The sequence below is a fragment of the Vidua macroura genome, chromosome 34, assembly GCF_024509145.1.
Source record: "Vidua macroura isolate BioBank_ID:100142 chromosome 34, ASM2450914v1, whole genome shotgun sequence".
Classification (NCBI taxonomy): domain Eukaryota; kingdom Metazoa; phylum Chordata; class Aves; order Passeriformes; family Viduidae; genus Vidua; species Vidua macroura.
Window position 1 is genome coordinate 657,151 of NC_071604.1, and position 19,120 is coordinate 676,270.

The window sequence follows — 19,120 nt, forward strand, 5'->3', positions numbered from 1 at the left end:
GAGACAATTGCCAAGGGTCTGGAGGGACAGGACACAGGGAATGGCTTCCCACTGCAGAGGGCAGGGATGGATGGGACACTGGGAGGGAATTCCTCCCTGTGAGGGTGGGGAAGCCCTGGGATGGATTTCCCAGAGCAGCTGGGGCTGCCCCTGGATCCCTGGAAGTGTCCCAGGCCAGGCTGGACAGGGCCTGGAGCAGCCTGGGACAGTGGGAGCTGTCCCTGCCATGGCAGGGGTGGGCCAGGATGAGCTTTAAGGTCCCTTCCCACTCAAACCCTCCCATGGTTCTATGAAAAGCCAAGATTTTCACACAGTCCCATGGCTCCAAGTGCCCAAGGTTTCACAGCAGAACACTGGGGACAATACATGGGTAGCTGGGAAATGGGAAAATCTATTTTCACCCCGTTCTGCCTCTGAAAGTCAGAGCAAATGCACCAAGGAATTTCTCAGCTTTAAAAATCGTCACTGGGGAGTTAAAGAGACCCATGCTGGGAAAATCCCTTGTGCCATCAGATCTGAAGCTGAAGGTTCTTGCCCTGAGGGGTGTCTGGAAATGTGGGCTTTTTCTTTCAATTGTTTCGATTCCTGGGAAGTTTGGATAAAAATTGAAGCACAGACTCCATTCTCTCCAGCAGATCCTTAGGCAGAGCTCTGGGAATAGAAGAATTTTGGGATGTTTGGCTTCCCCCTGGAGCACCAGCGCCTTCTGGGATGCTCTGTGGTCGTTTCCTACACCTGACCCTGCCTCCTCCTCTTGCCCTCCTGGCTCCTCAAGGAAAACACACTCAGGAAATATTTCTCGATCTGCAAATAGATCCATAAAAATAATGATGTAAAATAATGATGTACCTGATCCCAGGCAGGTCACGGCATTGCAGGGAAGTGGCTGCTGGAGGCTCACGCAGCCTCTGGGGTTGGGACTGGGAAGATTTGGAAAGGTCAGGCCAAGAAATCCCAAGCAGAGAACTCAGCTCTGCCCCACCTCCCCCGAGGTGAGCATCAAAAACCCCATATGACTTTTAAAAGTGAGAATTTGCTAACAGAAATACAATTTTGACACTGGGATTGGTTTAAAACATGATTTTATTGCCATTGCTGAGAACAGAGGGAATTTTTGAGAAGCCTCTTCTGAGCTAAAATTGAGATTCACCATCAAGGAGCAAAGGGAAGCAGAATCCCTGTTTTCGGGAGGATCAAACCAGGGCTGGAAGTGCCTTGGCAAAGCCCTCTGGGGGTATGTGCAGGGACTGGCTGTGGGTAAACACCTGGTCTGGGCCAGATCAAAGCTGGGCTCCCTCCTCAGCCCTCCAGCAACAGCCACTGCAGCACCTGAGGAAGAGCACGGGGAGGAAGGCAAGGGTGGATCTGATGGGAGGAGGGGATGGTGCCAGTGGAGCAGAGTGAAGAGCATCCCTTGGTGGGGGTGTCCTGTCCGAACCGGGGAAGGGAGATTTCCATTCTGCAAATGATCCAGAATGATCCATAAATCATCCCTTATGATTTGGAATTGGGCCCAACCTCACGGAATATTCCCAGAACAGCCTTTCCAGGGAGATCCTGCTGGAGCTGACCCTGGTGGGGCAATGCTGGAGACACTGCTGGGATTCACTCTGGGAATGGAGAACTTGGGGCAGAGCAAGTGAAATGGGGTTAAATCGATGGCTGAAAGAGCAACGTTCACCCAAAGACCACCCAAATTCCTTGTTCAGGCTGAGGACCACGACCAGGTCCAGAGAGGGCAGAGGGGAGGGGTGGGAGGGGTTTGGAGGGTCTGGAGTGATGCAGCCACGAGAAAGGGATGTGAGAAGCAAGTGATGGAGATGAGAAGGAATTCCTCCCTGTGAGGGTGGGGAGGCTCTGGAATGGAATTCCCAGAGCAGCTGGGGCTGCCCCTGGATCCCTGGAAGTGCCCAAGGCTTGGAGCAGCCTGGGATAGTGGGAGGTGTCCCTGCCCACGGCAGGGGTGGCACTGGGTGGGGTTTGAGGTCCCTTCCCGTCCAACCCATTCCATGGTTCTGATTCTTCACACCTGGAACGTGCTGGGTGTGAAATCTTTCCTTTGTGTGTTCCAGGTGATCTGAGTGTCCAAGGGGAGCAGGACCAGACGAAAGAAGGGAAAACCAGGGAGAGAGAGGAAGGACAACCCTGGCCCAGCAATAAGGTGGGTATGAGTTTGGGCTGTAACCTGGGCTTGCTGTTTCACAGGAGAGAGAATTTGCAAGTGCTCCCCAGTGGGGCCTGCAGGGACTCATGGCCGTGCTCCCAGTCCCATCTTCCCAGGAAAGCCCCTGAGGGAGCAGCTCTGTGTCCCGTGGCGGGTGGGAAATGGCACTTGGGTCCCCTTCACAGCAGAACCTGTCGTGTGTGACACTCATGGCTCAGCGTGAGCGCTCCTGCTCCTGCTCCTGCTCCTTTTCCTGCTCCTTTTCCTGCTCCTTTTCCTGCTCCTTTTCCTGCTCCTTTTCCTGCTTCTGCTCCTGCTCCTGCTCCTGCTCCTGCTCCTGCTCCTGCGTGTGAGCCAAGAGCCGAGCGGGGACCGAGACGGGAGCAGAGTGCAGCAGCAATGAGGCATCGGGTGGCAACCTCCACACCCAGGGTAATGAACACTCTTCAGGCTCCTCGGGGCTCTCCGGGAGGGACCAGCCTCAGCCGAGCTCCGTGTCCTGCGAGGGGGACGTGGAAGAGGGCATCCTGGGGAGCTCCCTTGTTCCTGCGGGGTTGGGATTTACTGGCTGTCCCCCAGATCAGAAACCCCCCCGGCGTGGGGAGAGCTGGGGACAGGAGGTGGGTGGGACCAGCACAGCATCTCCCCGGGAGAGGAGTCAACTTCAGTGCCCCAGGAGAAACGAAGGGAGAGAGGGGAGAGGTGAGATGCTCCTCTGGACGAGCACTGAAGCCATGCCAGAGGTTTCCAGCTCCTCTCTCGGCCCGGGGAGAGGTTTGGCTACACCTTCTCAGCCATGCCCCTGGGCAGGGTCTGGGGGGAGTGGAGCTCCACGGACTGGCGCCGCCGGACCTCGCGCTCGGCCCAGTCCTGCTCGGGCTCGCAGCCCTTGAGGACGGCCAAGCGCTCCGAGAGGGTTTTGGCCTGCGGGAACAGGACGTAGTTGTAGAGGATGGAAGCTGCTGCAGCCCCAATCAGGGGGCCCACCCAGAACACCTGGAGAGGAGAGAAAAGTGGGGTGAGCAAAACCCAGCCTGGCTTTGGAGGGTGGGGAAGAACTGGGATCTCTGAGGGGCATTCCAGGGGCTTGGGTTCCTTCCGGGGAACAAAACACGAAGTCAGCTCTGCCTTGGCCATCGCTGGGGATCTGAGCTCCCCTCCAGTGCCGGGATATTCCCAACCATCCTCTTCCACCATTCCCCCTCTGCTCAGAGTGCATTAATGACAGGCCCATTGTGAACGTGCTGAGTGATGTGGCATCATCTGGAGGAGCATTTTCCTACCCACTCATGGATTGCTGTGGGAGGAGGAGCAGGAGGAGGAGGAGGTGGAGGCACTGGCCTGGGCCAGACACCTTGGAACACACCAGGAACCACCACAGCTCTGCCTCCAGCCAGGCTCTTTGTAGATGAAAACAATAAAATCATGGAATCTCCTGAGCTGGAAAGGACCCACAAGGATCCTCAAAATCCAGCTTCCGTCCCTGCTCAGGACAACCACCACCAATCCCACCCTGTGCCTGAGAGCATTGCCAAAATGCTCCTGGAGCTCCGGCAGGCTCAGAGCCATGGACATTCCCTGGGGAGCCAGGGAGTGTTCCCAAAGGTGTACCCAGATCCAGGAACCAGGCAAGTTCCCCAGGACTGGCAACAGCTCCACTCTCCATTGCTTTTGTTCCCTGTGCTCAGTCATGTCAACAGACCTCACACCCTGATCCTGTTGCAATGCTCCCAGTTTGGAAGAGCCAATTAAGCACCCAGCAGCCCCACCTCTTCCTCCTAATCTCCCCATCTCTCCTCCAGCTGGGAGCTGGCATGGAAATGCCCGGAATTTGTCTGGCTTGGTGAGTTTCGAGGAATATTGGCAGTTTGGGGGCCTCACCCAACGCGACCCCCAGAGCCGAGTTCTCACCCAGTGGTCGCTGAAGTCTCCAACGACGACGGCGGGGGCGAAGGACCTGGCGGGATTCATGGAGCAGCCGGTGTAGCGGATCTGCCGGGAACACCACGGCTGCTGTCAGCATTAAGCCCTTTTAGCTCATTTTTAAAAATGTTGGGGTGTCATGAGGGTGACAGCTGAGCTGCTGCTTCACCCTTCAGCATTGCTGGTCCAGGCAAAGGGATCCCAGGAGCTGCCACCACCCGAGTCAGCACTGCCAGGTGTCTGAGCTCCTGTGTCCCGGGCTTGCTGTGCTGCAGCCCCAGGACCTGCGGGGATGAGCTCCCAGTCCTGCAGGAAATTCCCTCTCGTGCCTCTGAGGACAGGAGAGGAAGCGTCCCGTGGACAGCGGGGCTCGTGGAGCGCTGAGGACGGGAGGTGTGGTGGGACCACAGCGCTTTCCTGCGTGCACCGGGAGCGGGGGCTGCTTTGGGCCGCCACCCAGGCGGGATTCCCCCGAGCATCCATCCCAAACTCTTCCCAGGCTCATCCTGCACTTGAGAGCCCCAGCGGCCAACACGTTCGCTCCGGGAGAGATCCCACAGATCCCTGGAACTCCCAGTGGGACTCAAGGAGAGGCAGGGTGCAGAAAATCGAGTTTTTCATGCCGAATAAAGGCTGAGCTCAGGCCATGACTCCCCCATGGCTTCGGTGGGATTTTTCCCTCTCTCTGCTGGAAAACCACGGGTTACGTATTCCCTGTCAAGCCCGGAGATGCAGCCAAACCAACTTGGGGCATAAACAAAAAAAGAACCCCAAAAGTGCCAAGTTTTGGCCCATCCACTCACCCCGAGGAGGTGCCCCACGGCCACAGAGAGGCCAATGGAGAGGGCGGGGGAGCCCAGGTTGTCCTCACGCCGCTCGTCCGTGGAAGCAAAGATGCACAGGACCAGCTGGAAGGTGAGGAACAGCTCCACCGTCACCGCCTGCCCTGTCGTGGTCTCATTGTTCAGCTGGAACGGGAGGAAAAACATGTTCCAAGGCCGAGTTCTGTGAGTGGATGGGAAATGTGGAGGAGGACTCCAAAATCAGGGGGAGCCAAAGGAGACAGGGGAGATTTTTGGCACCAATAAGAAAAAACTTCCCAGGTAGAAGAAGTGGCTCAATGGGAAATGCTTGATTGATCTCTCAGGAAATTTTATTGGCAATTTTTTGGTATTTTTCCATTTTTTTCCTTTTCCTCGTACTCAAAATGCCTTTTGGAAAAGTTTACAAGTTGTTTTTTGAAGACATCGAAAAGAAATATTTTAGCATGAAAAAAGAAAACAATTTCCTTTCCACACTTTTTTGACTCAGAGAATTTGCCAGGTCTGATCTGGAGCTGATCCTGGTGGCACCCCCTCTCCTCCAACTCAGTCCCTTCTTTCCCTGTGTCCCCCAAATCTAATCCCATCGCTCGGCGATCCCAGGAAGGTCCTCACTGCCCTCCTGCCCGAGCTCTGGAGTCAGATCTTCCTCATTCTCCTCCCCAGTATTCCCCTCCCTTTTTACAGGGGTGATCTGTGCAGGCAGCCACACGATGAAAGCTCACCGGGGATAAAAGCCTTCTCAAAATCCCCAGTTCCCACCTTTAGGTGGTTTAAGCTGTAAGCCAACAAAGCTGAGCAGTCCGAGTCTCGCTTAAACCTCCCGCTTTTATTACCCTCAGTCATTACCAGCCTAAATCACTTCATTCAGATTAAACCACAATCCCTCTTTTTAACCCTCTTAATCACTCTGGCAGCGCGGCTGAGCCCTGGCAGTGCCTCCCTGCTGTGGGAAAGGTGATTTCCATGTGCTGCTTCCCAGCCCAGCTCCCTGCTCCTCCCTCGCTCCCTTGGGGTTGGGTGATGTTGATCCTGGCAGCATCCTGGGAAGCTGATCCTGTGTCCCCCTGGGATGGGACAGTGAATCCCTGCTGTCAGTTCCTTCCTGTGGGGAAGGGGGTGTTGGAGGCCAGGATACCACTGGAGAATCCCCCATGGCTCCCTGAGCTTCCCTGGCTTTGTTTTTTCCCCCTGTCTGAAACCAGCCTGTGAAGCTCTGGGGAATCCATGGGTTGGGTTTTGGGAGGAACCAGCTGGGTCTGGTGCGACCATCCCACCACAGTGGGAGGCAACGAGCTGAATCTAATGAAAATCTGGGGTTTAGACCCAAATCTCTCCACTCCCCACCACTTCAGCAACCTGGGAGCTGTGGCTTGGCCAAAGCAGAGCCAGGAAAAGGCGGCCTGTACCCACACCAGAGGGGAAATTGGATGAGCCTGGCACAAGAGGAAGCAGAGCTGCTATTCTGGATGTGTCCTTCCTTCAGCCCCTGGGGCCCCCAGAATCCAAGTCCCCCGAGTACAGTCCCAAGGAAAAATGAGATGGTTGTGACTCCAAGGGACAGGTCTGTGGCCAGCTGGATCCTTCCTCTGGCTTTAGCCCCCAAAACAGGGGATGTTTTTGGCACCAATATGAAAAGAGCAAAAATTTCCCAGCTGGAAGAAGTGGCTCCATGGGAAATAGTTGACGGACCTCAGGAGATTTTAGCCCTAAAACTAGAGGAGGAAGACGAGTCCTGCCTTCATCCCTGCTCCTGGCAGGACTGCTGGAGCAGCAGGGTCCAGCAGGTGCTGGGCTGTGGCATTCAGAGGCTTCCTCACCTGGAACTCTGGGAATTTTGGGGAATTTTGGGAATTCTGGGATCCCTGGCAGGAGGCTTTGGGGAGCTGAGGGGGTTTTTAGGGATCTTTGGGTGGATTTGGGATGAAATTCCCATGGAATTCCCCCGATTTCGGGCCTCTCCCGGTTCTCTGAGGAAAATTCCCAGTGGGAATTTTAGGGGATTCCGGGAATTTTTGGGAACTCCGGGAATTCTGGGATCCCCAGCTGGAGGTTTCGGGGCAGCTGAGGGGGTTTTTGGGGCTGGCCAGAAGCGCCTTCCTCCCACCCCACAGGTCCCCAGAGACCCCGCCCGGTGTCCCCCAGGCTGACCTTGTTGAGGGCCAGGCCCTGGCGGGCGCCGGCCGGCGTGATCTGGTGCAGGATGGCAGCGCCCACCACGCCGCCCAGCAGCTGCGCCGCCACGTAGAAGAGGGCGCGGAGCAGGGAGAGCTGCGAGCCCAGCAGGCAGCCCAGCGTCACGGCGGGGTTGATGTGGGCGCCGCTGACGTGGCCCAGGGCCTGCACCAGCGTCCCGATGGCCAAGCCGAAGGCCAGCGCGACCTGCAGGGTGCTCGGGGCCGGCGCCGAGGGCCAGCTCAGGGCAGAGCCCAGGCCGAAGAGGACGAAGACCAAAGTGGCCAGGAATTCCGCAAGGACGGCCCTGGTGAAGGCGATGGAGCGCAGTTCCCACATCATGGGGGCTGCCAGGAACGATCCTGCCCGCAGTGTCCTCAGTGCCCACCTCCTGCTGTGTCCCCGAGGGTCACCTGGGACAACGTTTATATACCTGGAGGCGGGGGGGCCGCAGGATCGGCTGCTGAAGGGGATGGGATCACGGTCCCGGGAAATCTGATGCTTTTTTCCTCCTGTGTTCCAGCTGAGGGAACATCAGATCCTGCCCCTTCTCTTAGAGCCGGGGAATGCAGCGCTCGCGCCCCGGGGAGGTCGGAGATCAGCCCCCAGCAGTGCTGGCAAGGACTGCTCCCTTTCTCCTGGGCTTCCTTACCTGGGATCTGTCCCCAGAGCTGCTCTTGCAGCTGGGAACGTGGAAAGGGCAGGAAGCAATGGGGGATCTGTGGAGCTGGAGCCGAGGTCAGGTTGTGTTGAAAATCAGGCCGTGGGCTGTGATTTAACAACCAGAGAAATCCAGGAACGTGGAGGGATTCCTGGGGGTGTCCTGTGCAGGGCCAGGAGTTGGATTCAATGATCCTTGAGGGTGTCTTCCAACCGAGGGTGTTCCATGATTCCATGAAAAGTGAGTGTGGGGGAGGCACAAAAGTGATTCACTACAGCTCAGCTCCTCAGAGCACCAGAATTTTGCAGCCTGGACACAGATTTCCTACCCAGAAAATTGGGAATCAATGCCAAAGCAAAGACTGTCAGAAATTCCCATGTGAAAATCTGATCCCAGGGCTGGAGCACCAACTGTGCCCTAATTATGTCCATTTGGGCCAACTCAGCTCTTCAGAAAAGTCCTTTTAGTTCTTGGTGTCAATCCCAGAGTGAGAATTTCTTCTCTGGGATTTGGTTCTTCCCATCTGCACCTTGCCCAGAAAGTTTCTTTTCCCTTTTCTCCATTTCCCATTCCTGAGGGGTATCTGCAAAACCTTTTTCTTGCCTTGTCTTTGGGGTTGGTGGCTTTACTGGAAATTGAGGAGCTGGTTTTTCCTCTCCAGAGCCGACTCTGAGGTGGGATCACTCCTCCAGCTGTAGCTGGAAGAACCATTTTATCCCAGAGGGATACAGAGCACCAGGCCAAGTGTCCATGTCTGGGCTCTAACAAAGGCTCTTGCTCTACAATAAACTGAGCGTTTTTCACTTCCAGAGGAGCTGTGCAAGTGCCATGGGACTGATGGCAAATGTTCCAGATTGGTGGGATTATATCATGGAATGATGGGGTACCCCAGGAGCTCCCAGGTGGAGCAGAGGATGGACATAGGTCCCTTCCAGTGGAACTGTTCTTCTCGTCTTCCCCCTTCTCCCTTCTCGTCTCCCTTCCTTCCTCCTCCACTTTCCCCTTCCCCTTTTCTTTCTCCTTCTCCCTTCTTTTTTCCCTTCCCCCTTCTTTTCCCCTTTCCTCCTTCCCCTTTTCCCTTCTCCCTCTCCCTCTCCCTCTCCCTCTCCCTCTCCCTCTCCCTCTCCCTCTCCCTCTCCCTTTTCTTTCCTCTAAAACAAGGTTTTTGGGAACATCACTCTTAACAAGTGAGGGACTGTGGGAAAAACAAGTCCAGCCCATGGCTGAGTCTGAACAAGGTGGGACTGTGGTCCAATAAAACATTTTCCTCTGAAAATCCTCTCCTTTGACTGTGTCCCGCCCCAGCATCTCTCCAGCCAGAGCTTTTCCATCAGTGGAGTCAGTCTCGTGAAACAGGTTTGGAGGCTAAAGGGATTTGGGTGCTGCTGAGCACCAGGATCATGGTCCCGGCCAGGCTCGTGCTCCACATGCCTGGCACAGGGCTCAGCCTTACTCAGGGCAGGAGTTACTCAGAGCTGCAATTACTGCAGGGAGGATGGAGAGCAAATCTGGGTAATTACTGGAGCTCATACCCTGCCTGATTAGTGGTTACCTGTGAGGAGCGTGGGGATGTCTCAGTGCTCAGGACTAATTAAAAGGAAGGAGAAGTCAGCAGGATTAGTTCGGAGCACTTAGAAGTCCAACCCTATGGTCCTGACTTTTGTCTGGAGATGCAAAACTCATTGCAGCTCGTCTGTACTGAGCTTGGAGATGCTGGTGCTGAAACTGGAGATGTTTGTTTCGAGCTCGGAGCAGCCTGGGCCATGGCTGGGGGGTTCCTGTGGTGCTGGACTGTGGGGAAAGGGTCAGAGCTGCACTTTGAGACCGGCTCTCGTGGTGTCCATGGCATTTGCTGGGAGATGGTGTTTTCCAGCAAGAACAGCCCATCCCATCTTTCCCCAGAGCCCCCCAGCACTGTAATTCCACTGGTTTTACAGAGGAATCCATCCACAGCACAAAACCAGACCCTGCTGGCTCCAGGCACTGAGTCAGTGGCAGAGCCAAGGTTTCCTGGCAGTGCCCCAGAAAAATGGGAGATCCCACAAGCTGAAGGGCCGGGAATGGGCTGTTGAATCTGTTCTTGTGTCTAGGAGGGGGTCCTGGAGCTGCTGGAGATGATGGAAATGTGGCTTTCCACCTCACCCCAAGTGTGCTGCTGCTTTGGGAACAGCCAGGAGCATTCCAGCCCTGCAGGGACTCCAACGAGTTTGGGAAGTGCATTATTTTACCTGTTAACCTCAGCCCCTGGAGTGTGACGGCGTTATCAGCCCTCCCTGGAACCAAGTGCAAATTTAATGATCTCGAGGAGCGGGTTGGCATCTGCAGAAAGTTGGAGCCCGTGTGGGTGCCTCGTGCTGGTGCCCTGTGTTGGAGCCCCACGCTGATGTCTCGTGTTTGGAGCCCCATGTCTGGAACCCCCTGGTGGTGTCCGTGTTTGGAACCTGGGTTGGTGCCCCGTGCTGATGTTTGGAACCCCCTGGTGGTGTCCGTGTTTGAGCCCCGTGTTTGGAGCCCTTGTCTGGAGCCCCGTGTTTGAGCCCTGTGCTGGTGCAGCAGGAAAGGTCCCGGTGCCTCGTTTCAAAGAATGTTTTGAAGGTGCCATGTTTTGAAGAACGTTTTGCAAGGCAGGGAATGGTTCTTGCACAACCAGGAGCTCCTCCAGTGCTTTAGATGGCCCTGATATCTCTGCTCCCCTGGCTTCCAGGAAAGTATAAACATCCTGAGGTATCTCCATTCCATCTGAAATACCTCGGAGCCACAAAAACACTTATTGCATAAACAAAGCACAGTTTTCCTGCTTGGATCCGACCTGTCACAGGAGTCCCATGCGCTACCCAGACCCTGCTGGAAATCCCATTTTTTGCTCTTTTCTGGGAGCAGGGAGCACCTGCAGGCAACTCCCCCTCCTCTAAACCAGCCTATGGGACAACCTGAACTGCTTCTTCCCATGGCAGCAAACGCCCTTTTCACTGGACACTGGAGAATCCACCACTGGAATAAGGCTTAGGAGAAAATTTTGTACAAACTTGAATGGCTTTGGTTCTGCTGTTCCTTGAAATGCAAGATTTCTGTCCCACAAAGGAAGGGGCAAACTGAGATGTGTAAAACTGGAATGGGTAAAACTGAAATCCTGTCTCAGAGAATGCTCCAAGAGCAGCCCTTAAAAGAAAAAAATTAAATTCTGGTATTGTGACAAATGCTGCTCTTGGTTGAGGTCCTCTGTTGGCGGCCTGGGAAAACGGATGTGCCTGAGCATTTGGTCCCACCCTGCTCCCCAGCAGAGCGTGGGGAATGGCAGCGTGGGCTCGGGAAGCAGATGGGAATGAAGGAATGGACTCACCTGTCTGGGACCAGCAGGGGCAGAAACCCCTCGGCCTGGCAGCAGCAGTTTGGCTCCAGGGATCTTCGCACCCTGGATGTCCTGATCGTGGTAGGAGCCCCAGACAGGAGGGGCTGTGAGTGGGGGTCCCTCAGCAGGGACAGGACCAAACATGGGTTCCTCACTGTGGGAGGGACTCTGTGCTGGGATTTTCCAGGATTTGGCTCCTGTTGCCTGATTTCAGACTGGTTTGGTTTGGAAAGGGTATTAAAACCTTTAATTCCAACCCCCTGCCATGGGCAGGGACAGCTCCCACTGTCCCAGGCTGCTCCAAGCCCCATCCAGCCTGGCCTTGGGCACTGCCAGGGATCCAGGGGCAGCCCCAGCTGCTCTGGGAAATCCATTCCAGGGCGTCCCCACCCTCACAGGGAGAATTCCACCCCCATCTCCCATCCATCCCTGCCCTCTGGCAGCGAGAAGCCATTCCCTGTGTCCTGTCCCTCCATCCCTTGTCCCAAGCCCCTCTCCAGCAGGGAGCTGTGGCAGTGAGGGGGGGGTTTAAGGTCCCTTTTGGTGACCATCAGGAGAAGGGATTTTCTCCCACTGCCAAAGGACGTTCAGCCAGGGGAGCAAAGTAGGGAAAAAATCCCCACCTTCTCTGCCTTGCAGGCCGAGTCCTAAATCCCTTTTTGCACAGAGCTTCTGTTGGCTCTGGCTGTGTTTGTTGTTCCTCAGGGAGGCACATGGATTACTGCAGCCCCGATTCCCTCCAGTGCCTCCCAAAGGGACCTTGGGCGCGGGCCAGGAGCAGAACCCGCCTGAGAGGCTTTGCTTGGTTTCTTTATCCCATCTCAAGGACTTGCAAGTTCAGTCCTGAATGTTTGCCTGGGCTTTAGTGCAGGCAGACAGCAAGACTGGTGCTGCCAGAGCCAGGCTGTGGATCCTGCTGGGATCAGGACATTCCCGTGGCTGTGGAGACCACGGAGCCTTTTGGCCCAGCAGGAATCATGGAACAGTTTGGGTTGGAAAGGACTTTAAAGCCATCCTGTCCCATGGCAGGGACACTTCCTGCTATCCCAGGCTGCTCCAAGCCCCGTTCAACTTGGCCTTGGACACTTCCAGGGATAAGACAGCCACAGCTTCTCTGGGATTTGGCCATTCCCAACATCCCATGACGTCAGAGATGGAAGCTGGGACCTCCCTTCAATCCCACCTAAGGGATGGCAGAGAGGAGAACATTCTTGCCATGTTTGGGTGCTGAAGTTCAGGCCAGGGCATATAAACATTTATAGGAGAATAATGAATGCTTTTCTCCCCAATCCATGAAACAACTGCAGCCAGGCTCCAGGACATCCAGAAAGCAGCAGATTCCCAAGTGATGGAGCCCCCGTGGCCCCGCTGGGTGCTGGAGGCTCTCTGCCACCTGCCTGGGCAGGAATGTGACATCGGTGAGGAGCAGGGAGGGTGGGACACGACCCCGGTGGCAGAGCCGGGCAGGAGAGCTCAGCTCGGCTGCACCGGGCTTTGTTTGCACAACCAAACACCTCAGAGAGCCCCAGTGCTGCGGGTGGGACTGGGGAGTGGCTGTGACATGGTGCGGTGACACCGAGCAGTGACACGGGGCAGTGCCAGGCTGAGCCCAGCTTTCCTCATTCTATGTAAATCTCAGTAATCCGGGGCCGTGGGCTGGAAGGGAATGAGCTCTGGAAATGCCAGCTCCACGTGATCCCAGAGTTAGAAAAGAAAATGAAAACCAGCGTTAGACACTGCTGGGAATTGGTCCTGGTGGTGGCTCTAGGAATGATGTCCTGTATCCCGACACCTGCAGCCCCTTTTCCCTGTCCCCTCCAGCCCCGGGGATCCAAGGTTCTCGCTCTCATTCCCTGTCCCCTCCTGTCCTGTCCCCTGCACATTATCCCTGTGCTAGTGTCTTTCCTGGGGAGCTGCTGCTGGTGAGGAGGTGCAGGGATGGGCAGGGAAAGAGGAGGGTTATTTCCAAAAATGCCTCTAAAAAACAGCTGGGATTGAGGCAGGAAGAAAAAGGATTTTGGGTTCTCTCACCTGAGCCCAAGGTCAGTCCATGGCCCTTGTGGGCCAGACACAGCAGAAGCAGGGCAGGGAACCTGGGGGTCCACAGGGGAAAAAACAAGGATGATTTTCAGGCTGAGATGCAGCAACCAGAGGAAGCCAGAGGAAAGGTTGGACTGCACCAAATACCTCCCGGCCTCTACATGGAATATTTTCAAATAAATTCCTGAGCAAGAAGCTGCTCCTGCCTCTGCTTTGGGGGAGTGTGGAACTGGGAGCTGGGTGTGGAGTTGGGAGCTGGGTGTGGAGCTGGGATCTGGGCACTGAGCTGGGATCTGGGCACTGAGCTGGGCACTGGGCACTGGGCTGGGATCTGGGCACTGAGCTGGGATCTGGGCACCGGGCTGGGATCTGGATGTGGAGCTGGGATCTGGGCACTGGGCTGGGATCTGGGCACCGAGCTGGGATCTGGGCACTGGGCTGGGATCTGGGCACCGAGCTGGGATCTGGGCACTGGGCTGGGATCTGGATGAGGAGCTGGGATCTGGGCACTGGGCTGCGATCTGGGCACTGAGCTGGGCACTGAGCACCGAGCTGGGATCTGGCAGCCCCAGCATTCCCAGTGCTGGGTTCCCAGTCCAGTGGGGTTTGTGCAGGACTGGTTGATTGCTGAAGGTCGATCCCACCCAGGATGGGATCCAGGGAGGTCGCTGTGCCCAGAGCCAGGAGGACAGGGACAGTTTCTGTCCCCCAGCAGCTGCCCCCTGCCTGGAGCTGTCCCTCCTGGAAGGGATTGGAAGCCATTTCTGGGCTCTGGGACAGCATTGGGAGCAAGGTTGGGAGCTTGTGATGAATTCCCAGACTTCCATCCCACCAAGCTGCCTCTGGGAGCTGCTCTGGCAACCTCCAGACACAGCAAATGAAACCCTCACGCTTCTCATGATCCCGACATTGCTTCAGGAAGTTCTTCCCATGGAGATTGAGTCTGGGATGGTGGGAGAAGCAGGCAGAAGGGCAGAACAGCTCCACAAGCTGGACACCCCCATGGAAAGGCCTCCACAGCCGTCAGGGCTGGCTGCAGCCCTTCCCACCAGCCTGGATTCTGCAGAGGTCTCCGTGTGATCAACAGCTGGAAAGGGGCTGGGACAGGCTCCAAAACTGCTCCCAAAACTTTTGTTTTTACACAGCAGGTGCAGGCAGGAGATCCAACTCTTGCTTTTCAATTTTCAGAGGAAGGGCCACTTATCTTCCCTCCTTCCATCTCTTTTCATCACTTCTTTCACCTTCCATCCTCCATGTCCCTCCTTCTGCTTCCTGGTCCTCCCCACACCCCTCCTCAGTGCTGAGGCTGAAATGAGAGAACCCCAGCGTGGGTTCTGCAAAGCCTCTGCCTCCTCCTCACTGTGGAGGAGAGAGGGAGGGTGAAGGTTCAGGGTGGGATATTTTTGTTTGTGGTGACTGGATTTCAGTGGGGTTTGGGTGTGGTGAGGCCTGGGTTGGGATTTGCCCTCCTGCCATGGTACAGAGACTTTTGGAGTATTTTGTTTTTAAATCTGGGCTGTGGCTCTGGTTTCCTCCCGTGCCCATGCCTGTGCTGATGGGATTTGGCCCCGCTGTCACTGTGATTTGCTTTGGCTCTCTGAGCTGTGCTGAGCCTCGGGGAGCCCTGGCAGCTCCTCGAGGCCATGCCAGTCAGTCCAGCGTGAGGAAAGCTCTGAAATCCTCTCCTGGGTGGGGACGGAGCTGCCCAGGGAGCTCAGAGGTTCATTTTGCTGCTCCAGTGGAGCTCGTGAATCTGCTGCTCTGGAATCCAAGAGGGGCTGGGTCTCGCTGGGGGTGGAGAAGCTTTGCTGTACCCCAAAACCTGGGAAAATCCACCCAAAGAACACAAACTAAGACTAAAAGAACTCTGCCTGGAGGTTTTGGGGGTAAAGGTCCCAACGTGGGGCAGGGAGAACTGGGGGCAGCCCCACGTCCATCCCGGGAGGATGGAGCCGTTCCCTCGTGGTGGAACGAGGGAGAGAAATCTGCCCCCATTTAGGGGCTGAGGTGCTTCCCAGGCAGAGATGTGAGTGCAGGGATCTCACAGGAAAGGTGGGGTTTAGGGAGGAAAGCGAAGAAGGAAGTGGATTTGGGATGTCTGGAGCCACACAAAGGAGGAAAGCGAGGTCTTTGTGCCCCAGGGTGAAGGTCAGGGAGGCGTCAGGCTTGGTTTACAAACTGCTGCAAGAACCTGGAGAGGAGGAGTTCAGATACTGGGAAGGAATTCCTCCCTGTGAGGGTGGGGAGGCCCTGGGATGGATTTCCCAGAGCAGCTGGGGCTGCCCCTGGATCCCTGGCAGTGCCCAAGGCCAGGCTGGACACCGGGGCTGGGAGCAGCCTGGGACAGTGGGAGGTGCCCCTGTCCTGGTCCCTTCCAACCCAAACCATTCCAGGACTCCCTGATTCTACAGTTCCATTCCTGGGACATCCTTAGGCCAGATGGGAAATGCCCTTACTTCTAAATTTGGGTTTCCAGGGCAAAGACAGAGGATCCTTCCAGGAGAACACCAGCAAACCTGGATCTTGAGGCAATTGCTGGAAATCTGGGCTCTGGAACCACAGAACCTGGAATGTCCTGAGCTGGAAAGGGACAGGGATCGCCCAAGTCCTTCCTCCAGCTCCTGTGCGGGGCAGGATGCAGCCCTGTCACCACCACGGCGGCAGGAAGAACGCCAGCCCCTCGCGTGGCCATCCCTGGGCCGTGTCACATCCAGTCCCTGCACAGCAGCACGGCAGGGGCGGCGCGGAGGTGTCACCGGCAGTGTCCCCAAACCTGTTCTGCTCCCCCTCCCAGGCAGGACTCGGAGCTCTTGAGCAATTCCTGCCCTCCAGCAGCCCAGCTGCACCCGGGGGCAGGACAGGCTCTGCTGGCAGCGGGCAGGGAAGGCTGCCAAGGCCTGAGAGCCGCACGGTTTAATCCTGGGCAGAGCCGGGCTGGATTTCAGCGTTCGCTCGGGCCCCGGGAGCGCGCGGAGCTGCTCCTCTGACCTGGGATCACGGGCTTGGCTTCCGTTTGCTCTCTCGTGTCCGCACCATCCCCCGTGGGATCACCCTGGAAACCTCACACCACAGCTCTGGGGGTGGTCGAAGAAACGAACCAGGCCCAAATTTCTCCAAAGAGCCCAGTCCTGCCATTGCCTTGGTGCCGAGGCAGGGATAAAGCAGGAGCTTCCTCAGCAGGTGCTGCCCACCACGGCAGGCCGAGCCCTCGTTAATTACAGCGGCCTGCTCAGGGTTATAATTAATGTTCCCTGGCAGCTGGGAGCCCAGGGGCAGGGGACGGCTCAGTCTGTGGGATTTCCCTCCAGGCAATGGAAAACTGGAGGCATAAAGGGGGTGCTGGAAGCGGGGTCTGGGGCCAGCTCGGGCACCAGCAGGAGCTCTCCAGGCCTGAGTGCAGAAACCCAGAAGGTTCCCATCCCAAAGGGTCCAGGCTCAGCCAGCTCCTTCTCCCATGGCTTTAGGGGCTGTTGTCCCATCCTTCAGGAACATCCTGGGGAGGAAGGAGGGGACATTTCAGCTGGAGGGGGGCTGGGTGGGAGTCAAGAGGCAGGAGCTGGCTGGGAAGGGAGACGGGAGCTGGGGATCATGGAATGGTTGTGTGGGAAGGGACCTTAAGGGAGCATCCAGTCCCAGGGCAGGGACACCTCCCACTGTCCCAGGCTGCTCCAAGCTCCTCCAGCCTGGCCCTGGGCACTGCCAGGGATCCAGGGGCAGCCCCAGCTGCTCTGGGAAATCCATCCCAGGGCCTCCCCACCCGCACAGGGAGGAATTCCTTCCTCACATCCAATCCGAATCTTTCCCGGTTTAGTTTAAAACCATTCTCCCTTGTCCTATCCAAGTTTCCATCTCTCATGCAGATGAAGCTCCAAGGCTGACAGCCCTGGGAAGTTCCCTGGGGTGTTGGCAGGGCTCTGCCCCTCAAGGACAAGGAGGTTTTCGTTTCTTTTATTCTCCAAACCCCTCTCTGTGCATTCCCTGATGTTCCCAGCCTGCATGTTAATCCCCCACCCAGGGACCAGGGATTTACCATTAATAATCCATGGATAATTCAGTGGCCTGGGGTAAATTCCTCAATTTTTAATGTTTTATTTTGAAGTCCACAGCACAGCTTTCACTGACAGGGATTTTTTTTTTTCCCTCTTGGGATGGGGGAGAGAGTATTTACCGAGGGCTTCTGGGTGTGCCACTGTGGATGTTGGTGCAGCAAATCCCTTAATTATCCCATCAGGTTCCCTTTCCTTTGGTTTTGAAGTGATTGAGTGTTCAGCAAAGTTGTTTTAATCCTGCAGAATCCCTGGTGGATTTGGCTGGGTGTGGCCTGGACAGAGATTTTTTATTACCATTATTTCTCAGTCTGGGTGTTAAAGGGAAGAGTGAGGAGGGGAATGGCCAGAGCGGGATGGGTGTGCCAGACACCTGGATCTGGGATCTGCTCCCCGTGGGACTGGGCCCTGGGGACAATTGACACCTTGGGGGACTCTGGCACATTTGGGAGCTGCCAGCTCAAGCAGGGGAACAAGGATCCAGGCTTGGGGCAGCGTTTTGGGGGAGGGATGGTCCCTGCAAGCCCGAGGGATCTGCTCTCCATCGCTGCGGGCTGGGCAGAGTCACCCTCGTCTTCTGGAGGACCGAGCAGAGCCCTGGGGGCTCTCCCAGATGGTTTTCCTGGCTCAGGAAGGACCTGGTGGCCCCTCAGAGCCCCACGGGGGTGGTGCCTGCTGGTGCTGGATTTGGTGCCAGGCTGGGCCAGGAGGGGAGACCGAGCTCCCCTGGCTGGGGATGGACCTTGGACACGGCCTGGAGCTGGGCCAGGGGGATCAGGCCGGAGATCAGGGCAAGGCTCTTCCCCCAGAGGGTGCCGGGGTGCTGAACAGGCTCCCCAGGGACTGGTCACGGGCCCCGAGGCTGCCAGGGTGGGATTTTGGGGTGTTTGTGCAGGGCCAGGGGTGGACTGGATGATCCTGGGGGTCCCTTCCCCACTGAGGATGTTCCCTGAACAGAGCAGGGCAGGGGCTGGAGTCTCTTCCTTCCTCCCCAGAGGAGCTGCTGGGGTCGTTGCTTTGCAGGGAGTTTTTCCTCTCCCAGAGCAAATTTGAGCCTTTTTTAGCCTGGGATGGAGCGTGTGGATCCGGAGTTAAGGCTCCAGGCAATCTGGCTTGGCTGGGCAGCGGAGCCCTGGGGCTTCCTGCGGGATTGGTGTCACAAATCACCCCGGGAGCTCCTGTTCCCAAGCCCTTGACCCCTTGGCCAGGCCCCTGCTTGGAGGGGATCACCACCTGAGCGTGTTGGAGGTTCTTCACCCGTCCTTGTGCTGTTGTTTGTCCGTGGTTGTTTGTCCATCCTTGTTCTTGGTTGTTTGTCCATCCTCACCCCCGCATCCCGGAACCGCGCTGGGCTCAGTTTCTCTCCCTCCCCTGGGACCTGCCCAGGTTTCTCAGCCCCTGCCCAGCCCCAGGAGAATGAAGCCCTCGAGGAGCCGGTGGTTAAGTGGCCCTTAATTGATTCGGAATAATCCTGACAGGTCCTGCGGAATCGCCCCTTTCCAACTGAATGGCTCGGGCTGGGTCCGCGTGGATGCCAAGGCTGCTTTGCTTGGCTGCATTCCTGCCCTTCCAGCTCGTGCTTTCCTTTTAACCCTTCCTTTCCCGGCTCCTCCGCAGAATCCAGGAACGGGGATGGTTTTCCCACCCCCTTTCCCTGCCAAGATTCCTCACCTTCTCTGCGCTGGGCCTGGGGAGCCTGGAGTTCGGCACGGCTTGTTGTTTCTGCCGGCTCAGAACAGCTGATTTATTGTTTGTACCTCTGCTATCGACCTGGCAAACTCAGGAGTGACTGGAAGGGGCTGGGGAGGGACGGGAGGGGGGATGGAGGGTCCCAGCTCAAATTGGCTCATTCTGGAGAGCTGCTCTGCTGAGAGCTCCCGTTCCTCTCCTGGGGTCCGGGTGGAGCCTGGGCTGTGTTTCCACTGTGCCTTCCTCTGTCCT

At 56.7% G+C, this 19,120-nt stretch overlaps 1 protein-coding gene across 1 annotated transcript; it reads right to left on the minus strand.

Annotated features, from left to right (window-relative positions):
• Nucleotides 1-2,944: 2,944 nt before the first annotated feature.
• On the minus strand, nt 2,945-7,425 carry AQP2 (aquaporin 2). Its single transcript, XM_054001980.1, has 4 exons — nt 7,060-7,425; nt 4,891-5,055; nt 4,076-4,156; nt 2,945-3,160 (listed from the first exon to the last, which is right to left on the minus strand). Exons 1-4 carry the CDS (start codon nt 7,423-7,425, stop codon nt 2,945-2,947), a joined length of 828 nt encoding a protein of 275 aa, XP_053857955.1.
• Nucleotides 7,426-19,120: the final 11,695 nt, after the last annotated feature.

Bases quoted from the DNA above. Each gene is read 5' to 3' on its own strand.
- AQP2 (XM_054001980.1), bottom strand. From the start codon at position 7,425: ATGATGTGGGAACTGCGCTCCATCGCCTTCACCAGGGCCGTCCTTGCG. The intron at 4,157-4,890 runs GTGAGTGGATGG...TGTTCCCGGCAG, and splicing joins CCGTGGGGCACCTCCTCGGG to ATCCGCTACACCGGCTGCTC. The intron at 3,161-4,075 runs GTGAGAACTCGG...TCTCCTCTCCAG, and splicing joins GAGACTTCAGCGACCACTGG to GTGTTCTGGGTGGGCCCCCT.